Below are 9,928 nucleotides of genomic sequence, written 5' to 3' on the forward strand. Positions count from 1 at the left end.
GCAATCAATTGCACACCCTGGAGACCGTCAACAACTCTCCATCTAAGCTCGAGCCACTCATGAAGAAGGCGAGTGAGACAGATTTCTCTCCATCGAGTCTTTTCCATCGGCGCAACCCCAACACCGACATAAAAGCAGAGAAAACCCTCAGAAAAAAGGTGAAAATCCGACCAGAAAAAGCACACCAAAAAAAAAACTCAGCCTCGACTCACGAGGAGATAGAAAGGACGGTCCAAAAAGGCGGGAATGGGGTGGTATAGCTGACTAGCTTTTTTGTTCTTTTGTTCTCATGCTCTTTTTCGCAGTTTGGGAGGTCATCGTTGTTCGCTCATTATGCATTCATCATCATTCTCATCGTGGCATATATATACACTGTTGACACTTCTTACTTTGCTTTTTCTCCTGCCGTTTGCTTCTATGTTTTCTTGGCTGTAGCGTACCTCTTGTCGATCCATTGGGGAGGGGGGGGGGGTAAACTCCATCCCCTCTCTTGTTTTTTGATCTTGGATCTCATTTCTGTTTACACAATCTCGGAGGCACTCTTATCTTGATCGCACACTGTTTTTATGAGCATGTTTTATTCTTCTCATTGTTGTTGTTGTCGGCATCCTTGCACTTTCATTTCTGGCCTTAGGAAGAGGAACAACCATTATTTGCTTTGCCGCTCAGTCAGCTCTTCGCTTTACAGCTTTGCATTGCAACACAATTCCCCCCCTCATATTTCTGTTCTGGTTTCAGATTTCGTCTTTCATAGCTTCCTCTGTCATTGACTATTTTAGCTAGTCACTTATGGCTGAAGCAACGTCTTGTCAAACGACAAGCACAAGCACAAGCATCAGCATCAGCATCAGCATCAGCATAAATGATACACTCTTTTGATTTATAAACTGTTACTGTCTTGAGGAAATCATTTCCGGGATCCTCCCTACAAACCAACCTCTTTGACTTCTGGATCCTCACTGCCCGAGGAACAATGGAGAGAGAGAGAGAGGAGAGGGAGAGAGAGAAACGAACCATCGGATCGAGCTCGGATCTCGGATCTCGTATTGCCTAACCCACTCAGCTACTTGTCAATCGCGTCCAATTCGTAGAACTAGGCGAAGGGCGCAAGTTTTCGTGATTATCATGGATTTTGCCTTTGACGATTCTGAAAGGCATTGTGGTCATTGTGGCAAGGTTGTTTCTCCATGCCCTCCCTGTCCTTGATGCAACAGGGGGAAGAGAGGGGAGGAAAAGGAGAAGAGAAGGTTGTGTGATGAAATAGCCGTGGTGCGTTCCCATGGATAGCGGGCTGTCCCAGCGCCGTGGGCAAATGAATCCACTCTTGCTCAGGGTGTCTCTCCTTTGTTCGTCTGGTCTCAACCGTGGTTCGACCGGCAGTCACACACGTTCGGTTTTGGCCGGGTGTTGGAGCCGCACTGGACAGGTGGAGTCTGACCCAACACAAGCACTAGGTATGCGGATATGATCGAAATCACCCCTGTGACTATTTAATACTATATGTAAGTAGTAGCTTGCTTGCTTGGTGGAAGGGAGATGACCCGCCGGGTCATCGAATCATTTAAATTATCATTCAGTCTAACACGCGAGATGGGATAGAGGGTTTCCCGCAGCTACGCGTCCCGATCCCAAGGCTGGGAGCTTGGAGGCTTACAGCTAGCGGTGCTGCTGTTGAACATTCCAATGCACTATCTATTCTATTTGCCGACGTGACACGTTACCATTTCCTGGTACTGGCGTTTCTGTGAATTGACGGCGGGTTGTTGTAGAAACCCTTCATACATGGATAAGCAGGGATCGGCCGTGGTATTATTCTTGGGTGTTGTGTGTGCGGATGTATGCAGGCTCATGGTCGGTCGTCCGTTCCCCCTGCGGACCCCCAAAGCCAAAGCCTTGACGTTGGAGTGCAAGGGTCCGTCGAGAGAGCTGCATTAGCACCGCATACGCCACTAATCACCTGATGGCGCTACCGGCAAATCACCGAAAGAGACTGGGGCACAGACCCAGGTGATGACTTTGATACCAAGTACCTAAGGTGTTGCCGACTTGTAAACCTTGCAGGCAGCGGCGAACAAGAGGAATAAGTGGTGCCAGCATTCTCGCGGAACTGTCCGTGGCACCTACCACGCGCAGGCAGGCGGGCAATCACCGCGCCTAGAAGTAATGACAAATGGGGAAGGGAGCGGACAATAGTAGTCTGGGTCTGGCATGCGCTAGGTTAGGACTGACTGTCTGCGCGCTGCCCAACGATCGACCTTGGCGTCATAAAGGCAATGGTAGCTTCTCTGGACTCAAGATCTCTGAGACATGATTCAAAGGGTACTGCTTCATATCTGCGACTTGGCTGGCAGGCCCTCACTCACTGTGCTGGGTACAATAACGAGCCTCCCGATGGAGAAATGCAGCGTTACGTGGCGCCCTTGCGGGCGCTCAAATTGCGGCGTCTTGGTAGGCCATCACGTCGGAAAATAATGCGGAGAGATTCCGGCACAGAGATTGGCGCCACGAGGGAGAAATCAACCGGCTGTTGATCCCTGTTTGAGTCCCAGGACGAATAACCCTTGCGATTAATCTAAGCTGTGGATAGGCATGCTTGTCTTTTCACTTGTGCCGCACCACTGCACAGTGCACCATCCTGGTCGTCCGTACCTCATCCTGGGCATTCAAGAAGCTCCAAAAAGAGCCAATAGTAGGCATGATCGAGATGCGCCATTGTTGGGTCCGAGTTTGCTTAGGGTGGTGGGGAGATGTGATAGAGTCCGACCTTGTGGCCTCAGGGCGGCCGTGTCGCAGAGCTGGACCATGGTAGCATCCTGGTCCACCAGGATGTGCCAGCCAATGCGCACTGCTTGGGTAATGACCAGAACAGCGCCGCAGGACCAGTCCTTCGGCCTAGGAGAAGGGAGAACCAGATTGCTGGGACAGTTAAACCCAAAGCGGTGTGCCCACCGTCTGTGCCGGTTAACTTAGGGGTCATGACCTCTGCTGGTGGTTCTCTTCCTCAACGTGGCATAGTCAAATAGACCCAGTAGCAGGGTGATGCCGAGAGTCTCTAGATTGAGGCATTGCTGAAATTGATTGAGAGCATAGGATGAATTGTCGTTGATGATGTTGATGGAAGGCGGTCGGTCACATTGCCCTCAGAACACGTGATAGCCACCGGACCGCCGAGAAACTGCCGAACGATTTCCCTCCCGATCATCGATCGGCTTGACTCTTCCGACTTACTCGTACTGAGTAAGTTAACTTACGTACCCCGTACTAATTAGTCGCCGCACTTCCAACCTTGAACCACCTCATCTCATCAGCTTAGTCCGCCCTTGCCGTCGTACCTGCTCTGCATCTCTTTCCTTGTATAGAGACCGCTTTCCGCACATGTGATGTCCATTGAAGTTGACTGGGGCACAGCGACCTCGGGTCCGGACGGCGAGGCTCTGGCTGAGCGCATTCGCTCCTTCATCCATGACAAGTTCCAGCAGGTAGCTCTTCCGCGATTTATCCGATCCGTTCAGGTCCATTCGTTTGACTTCGGAACCATCCCACCGGAGCTCGAGATCAAAGACTTCTGTGAACCCTTCGCCGATTTCTATGAAGAGGATGAAGACGATGAGGCTTCCGACGTGTCTGAGGAGCTTGTCTCCGGACATGGCACTCAGTGGCATCGCACCGGCTCAGAGCTCAGCGAGCCGCCGTTCCGAGATGAAAACGCCATGCATCAACCGCTTCGCAACCCATTCGATGAGCGGTTTCAGCCATCCGCTCTGCGTTCCCCGATAGCTCTCGGTGACCATCTCAACCCGCACTTCCTTCCTCGCGCCGGCACTCCTGGTATTCCCGGAGGAACGTCAACACTGGGCTATCACCTGATGTCTTTGGGTGGCCTATCAGGAACACAGACGCCTCTGGCTGCGGTTGCCGGCGGAAACCCGTTCGCAAACAGCTGGAATGATCCGAGCAGCATGGGCGCAAGGAGCAGAGGGCCCCTGTCATCCTCACCCTTCGATGCAGTGCATTCGCAACATCCCGAAGCCGACCTCGACAGCAGCAATCCAACCTCACGCCCATCGACATCAAGCACGCTCCCCTCGCACCCGGGTGGTTCTAGCAACGGCGGTGGAGAAGCAGGAGCAGCAGCAGGAGGTAGTAGCAGCCACATGGCACGCACACAGGAGAACGGACACCTTGGCGACTCCGCATCGGCGGAACCTCTTCGGCTGCCTCGACTGCGAGAACGCCGGCCCGAAGATTTGCAGGTTCTGTGCCATGTCAAATATGGAGGGGACGTGCGCCTGTCGCTGACTGCGGAGATCCTTCTGGACTATCCTATGCCTAGTTTCGTGGGCTTGCCCCTGAAATTGAATGTTACTGGCATAACCTTCGATGGCGTCGCGGTAATCGCACACATCCGCAAGCGGGTGCATTTTTGTTTCCTATCCCCCGAGGATGCCGACGCGTTGATCGGATCCGATCAGCAAGATGCCGCAGGAGGGCAGGAAGACAAACCACGGGCTGAGCAAACCAAACGTCATGGAGGATTACTGGAGGAAATCCGGGTGGAAAGTGAAATTGGCCGCAAGGAGGATGGAAAGCAGGTCCTGAAGAACGTTGGCAAGGTCGAGCGGTTTGTTCTGGCGCAAGTGCGACGAATTTTCGAGGAGGAGTTTGTCTATCCGAGTTTCTGGACTTTCTTAGTATGAATGAGCTCAGATGCTCCCAGTTTTCACACGAATTAACACAACAGCAGTGAGTGGTTTGAAATGTCGCTCTGCTGTCCACCGAGCTGGGTCTCGGCACACGCAGAGGGCAACGCAGATGCAACACTGCACTAGCGATAGCTTGTGAATCAGGAACTCCCAAGGATAGACAATTGATTCAGAAGAAAGGCAACGAATAGGCCCTTACTGTCCTTCGACTGCTTGTCTGATTGTTTTCAGCCACGACGCGTTTGATTTTCTCTTTTGCATGTTGGGGTTTGAGTGAGTCTATTAGAGAAAGCGCACTGCTGCAGCGATGGGCAACTCCAACACCTCAGGCTTCGATCTCCCCAGACAACATCGGTTGCTCTACAGCGGAAGCTTCCAGTAATTGAAGTGAGAAACATCCCGTTATGGCGTGTCCTTGTCTGATACAAATGGATCATATACCCCATAGATTGAGCATTCATTTCACCTTGCGCGAACGTGGCAACGATTACCTATCCCCACTTGATAGGCAAGTACATAATACTAGAGAGAAAGATCCGTAGTGGTATGAGAGAAATAAATATTCTTGGGCCTGGTCTGCTGACAACATGATATTCACTGAGATTTTGGGGGCGAAATGGCAAGGAAGGACCACATCTCTAGGGCAGTTGCAGAGCCTTGAAGGAACAGAGGATGGTTAATGCAGGCCAAGCGCTACTTTCCCATCTAAATCAGCCATTGTCATTGAACTCGTTCTCATGTGGTACTAGGTAGCACGTAGGATACGCGCTACCGCCAATAATTCGAGTTTGGTCCTTTCTGAGATTTACGCGTGGGAAAAACTGGTTCCAGAGAAAATAACCTTCAAATCCTCCCCAACCTCATGGTAATTATAACAACAAAATCATACTTTGCCCCTACACTCATGAGGACCTCCTTTGCTTCGGCACACGATGCTCACGACTGACCACTCAGCCAGGAACAATGATGACAGACCTTCGAAAAAGATAAAATGCCACTTCGCTCAGCTTTCACAGTTTGAATCTCCTAAATGTCGAAATCGAAGAAAACGTAATCAGGCAAGGCCCCCACCAGAGATGCAAAGGATGAGTATCAAGACGTCTCGCAGAGCAAAGCGCTTCCTAACTGCTTGTGTTTCCCATCCTGCCCCTCATCTATCCCCACTTATCTCCCATCTCCCTGATTTTGACCTCCAATCTTCCAGCAAATTTGCAATACACTCATCGGCAAGAAAGCATTGGGACTGTTGCACGTTGCGATTGCGCCTTGTCCTTCGCTTACAGATCCTTCTTGGGAGCGACATCCTTGTTGCCAGCGGAGACCTGGTCACCCAGCTTATGGTACTCAGCCGTGAGACCCTCGCACTGCTTCTTCAGAGTCTCGATGTCACGATCCTTAGCCTCGAGCTCCTGCTTGAGACGGCCGATCTCGCCGACATCGCCGGCCTGCGCGAGACGAGCGGAGTCCTTGCCACCAGCGCGCTTGTCACCCTCCAGAAGCTTGACGCGGTCCTCCAGGCGAAGAACCTCAAGGATCATGGTGTAGGTACGGTTGAGGATGAGAGACAGGAAGAGAGTGAAGCCGCACAGGTACATGTTGCGCTGCGAGTAGAACTTGCGGGCCTGGACTTCCATACGGTCTGTGCCAAGGGCGGCGGCTCTGGTTAAATAAGGGTGTTAGCTCGTCTGCTGTGAGCTGACGAAGAGGCTTGAGCCTGATACATACCCCATAGGACCGCCCTCCTTGAAGGAAGCCAACTCTAACTGCACCCGATAGACGCGGTTGACGCTGTCAATGAAGAGGATGAGGATGAAGATGAATGTGATCTAAGTTTAGTCTTAGTTTAAATCGCTCGCTACTGAGCATGGTGTAAGGGCCAGGGCACACTTACCTTCAGCCCATATTGTAATTTGGCCACTATAGGACTTTCTGAGATGAAGGCAAAGAGCTTCCTCTTAACGGTGAACGGAAGAGGAATGATGAGGCCCATGAAGACCGCCATCTCGAACACCAAAAGGCAGAAGACCTATATAAATCCAGTAAGCATTCATCGTGGAAAAGCCGGTCTTGGGGTCTGGGAGGAGCGCCGCGCGCCGATGGCCAAGGGGCTGCAGGCTGCAGCATTATCCCGAGCTCATAGGATGTCCACGGGGAGGACAATCTGGGCAACAACACTTACAAGACTATAGTAGAGAGTCATTTTGTATAGGTTGATGAAACAGTTGCGCTGCTACTGATTGTGGTTAGATGTTGTGCCTGACGCTTCGTTCAAGCTTGATTGAGATTGAGGGGTGAGGGTGCGATGGGTAGCAAGGCAGGATAAACAAAAGCTGTCGGAGCGACTTGATACCGTAGAATTTTCAAAGACAAGTAAGTCCACAGATAGCCGGGACAAAGACCCCTGATATAGTCACCAATTGACCGATGCTTGTGAAGAGGAGGAAGATTGTCTGTTGTGTGTACGGGAGATGAGGTGGTCTTTTTGCAGTTTCTGGTGAGGGACAGACGTCATCACCGCCCGGAGCTGAGGCGCGGCACGTGACCAGCCCCGTTTGCTGGATAGGGCCGGTCCAAGTGCGTCATAGCTGGCCTAAAATAACCCCCAAGTTTACCCCTAAGGTTTGAAACCGGCTAAGTCTGGATATGCCAGTGGCAGTATGTACAAGGTGTTCACATTTGTTCAAGCTTGGTCTAGGCGCTACATGAGATCTAACCCTCCGCTTCGTCATATGAATTGGACTTGTGCTTCGGCTCGAACTTGAAGTCCTTGTGTGCAGGACCGAGGAACATTTCCCTATAGTGATAGGTTAGAATCATTTTAAGGTTACCACGAACCTGACAGCCAGCAATGGATGTACTTACGTGATCTTGATCCAATCCTTGTAGTTGGTACTCGCCATCAAGGTCTCCATGTCATCTCTGCCCCGGAAAGCCGGAGGTCTGTCGTTGATCTGGGGTGGGAGATATTCGAGCAGACCGAGAGGCACGTATCGCCGGGCAAAGCTCAGCCATTCCAGCAAGAAGCGTCTAGTCGTGCCAACACCATGCTCATCGGATCCCCAGGTCTCGAGACCATACTTGGCGAACTTCTCGATGTATGTAAGACGCTCGCTTGAGGACTTGTCAAGGTATTGGCCAGCCTGGATCTCCTCATAGAGCCAAGGCTTGATGAGAGCCCCGCGGCCAATCATGACAGTGTCGACGCCCGCATTGTTAATATGCTCATCGTAGTCAATGTGAGAGTAGCAGTCACCATTGCCGAGGAACCAGACTTTCCCACCGTTGGGCTGCGTGCGAGCATCGGGCTCCCGGATGGTGTCGGCAAGTTCGTCCTGCTTCTCATTCAGTCGCTTGATAAGAGCGGCGCACTCGGAGATATACTCCCAATTGGCCGATTTGGTGTACCGCTGCTGTCGGCTCCGCCCGTGAAGAGTGATAGCGGCCGCTCCCGCACCGCCGCCGCCAAACAGATGAGACTCGTAGCCTCCAAGCAGAAGGCGTTCGGTCAACTTCAAAGCATTAGGAGAGTTGTCTTTGGTACCCATACGGATCTTGACGGTGACGGGAATTTCGCCGGAAACGGTGTTCATGCCACGAATGATCTTCTCGAGCTTGGACGGATGCTCGAGAAGAGCAGAGCCAGCACCTTCACGGAAGACAAGGTCGATAGGGCAGCCGCAGTTCAGATCAATGAGACGTAGGTGAGGGGTCATTTGCGACAGGGCCTCTGTGGCCTTGAAAGCTTGCCAGGGCTTGTTAGCCGCAATCTGAGCACCAAACTTCATATCCTTCGAGTTGTCGTAGTCCTGCACAATTTCCGACCCAGGAAAAACCGTCGGGGGAGCTATTTCCGACTCGTGCGCCTTCATCAGAGCCCACTCTGACTTCTGCCCCTGGATCAATGGCAGACTCATGGCCATCTCCGAATAAGTAAGCTGCGCGCCAAGCTCCACACAGAGTCTGCGAAAGGGCATGTTACCCTGTGTCGTCAAGGGAGCCAAGGCCGGGGTCTCGGGACCAAAATAGAGCCTGCGCTTCTCAGACGGAAGCAAAGGAGGCTCAACGTAGGCGGCGCGGTTGTCCTCCTGCTCTTCCTTGGTACCATCCTCCACCTCGGTGGTCCCAACCCGATCGCGCTTGTGGAGATCCTTCTCGATGGCCCTGTTCGTCTTTTCCAACCAATTCGAATACGCCTCTGCCTTGGGGAGATGCTTCTTCTTCCGGGCCAGCGCAAGCTTATCGTCCATGGCGGCGATATTCAACACGCCTTCTTCCGAAGCCTGGGGGACCAGCCGCTGCACCTTGTTCTTGCGCTCTTCATCTTCGATCAGAACCAGCTCTTTTCTCCCGTCCTCAGTCTCCCGCTCCTCAGAGTGCGAGCCCACAAACCGACACTTCCAGCCGGAGAAGCACTTTCCATGAGTATCCCATACCGGACAAACGCCGTTCATGGTGTTCAGATCCTCCCGCTTATGCTCTTTGAGGTAGATGCGCAGGTCGTGCTCGAATCGACATTTCTCGCCGAAGCTGCACTCGGCGGGAGAGAACTCGGGCTGGAACATGCGGCTCGGGCAGAGACCCTTTGCATCCTCCGACCGGCCAAAGGTCCGGTTAGTGTTCTGGCCGGTCTTCTTCTTGTTCTTCCTCTGCTGGTACTGGTGGGCCTTCATCTCGGTGTTGTTGTTGCTGTTGCGGCCATCGTGGTGGGCGGCCTCGGCGGCATCATCCTGATTCTCTTGCTCGGCGGTGGGCTGGCTCTTATCGGATCGCGGCAAAAGGTACCTGGATTTGAAGATCAGTGACCGTTGGGTGAATCGGCTCGAAAAAAGATTGCGGCGGGTCGCATACTCAGCCTTGATCGGAGCGACACCCTTGAGCCGCGGGTCGGCCTCAGCAGCTGCAGGTGCAAGTGCATTGGTACTCGGCGCATCGTCTAGCTTGACTTTCTTGGAGGGAGGCTCCTGAGTGCTGTCGGCAGCATCGTGCGAGTGCACCTGCTCCTGAATAGACGCGGGGTCCATGATAGCTGGGTAAATTCTGCACAAAGTGAGGGGGATAGTTAACAGTGGACACAAAAAAAAGATCCCCGTGCCTGGAATTCTGGGGGTGTTGAACTCCGTCTCGAGCGCGGCCGCTTCCAAAGGCGGGCGGGGAAAATCTCCATACTGCGGGCAAAAAAATTGAAGAGCCCACTTTGCAGTGTTTGCATCGCGCGTCGTTGTTCC

At 52.6% G+C, this 9,928-nt stretch overlaps 3 protein-coding genes across 3 annotated transcripts; 1 reads left to right on the top strand and 2 right to left on the bottom strand.

Annotated features, from left to right (window-relative positions):
- The first annotated feature begins 3,086 nt into the window (after positions 1-3,086).
- On the top strand, positions 3,087-4,813 carry mdm12 (ERMES complex subunit MDM12). The gene has a single exon (XM_040948154.1). The coding sequence runs from the start codon at positions 3,381-3,383 to the stop codon at positions 4,695-4,697; it is 1,317 nt and encodes a 438-aa protein (XP_040794856.1). The 5' UTR covers positions 3,087-3,380; the 3' UTR covers positions 4,698-4,813.
- A 715-nt stretch (positions 4,814-5,528) lies between these two features.
- On the bottom strand, positions 5,529-7,042 carry BO72DRAFT_454189 (putative BAP31 domain protein). The gene is made up of 4 exons (XM_040946168.1): positions 6,883-7,042; positions 6,595-6,729; positions 6,429-6,529; positions 5,529-6,362 (listed from the first exon to the last, which is right to left on the bottom strand). Exons 1-4 carry the CDS (start codon positions 6,901-6,903, stop codon positions 5,981-5,983), a joined length of 639 nt encoding a protein of 212 aa, XP_040794857.1. The 5' UTR covers positions 6,904-7,042; the 3' UTR covers positions 5,529-5,980.
- Positions 7,043-7,295: 253 nt separating this feature from the next.
- dus3 (tRNA dihydrouridine synthase DUS3) lies at positions 7,296-9,928 on the bottom strand. The gene is made up of 3 exons (XM_040950488.1): positions 9,552-9,928; positions 7,566-9,485; positions 7,296-7,497 (listed from the first exon to the last, which is right to left on the bottom strand). The coding sequence occupies exons 1-3, from the start codon at positions 9,722-9,724 to the stop codon at positions 7,413-7,415; spliced, it is 2,178 nt and encodes a 725-aa protein (XP_040794858.1). The 5' UTR covers positions 9,725-9,928; the 3' UTR covers positions 7,296-7,412.

The sequence above is a fragment of the Aspergillus fijiensis genome, assembly GCF_003184825.1.
Source record: "Aspergillus fijiensis CBS 313.89 unplaced genomic scaffold BO72scaffold_132, whole genome shotgun sequence".
NCBI classification, from domain to species: domain Eukaryota; kingdom Fungi; phylum Ascomycota; class Eurotiomycetes; order Eurotiales; family Aspergillaceae; genus Aspergillus; species Aspergillus fijiensis.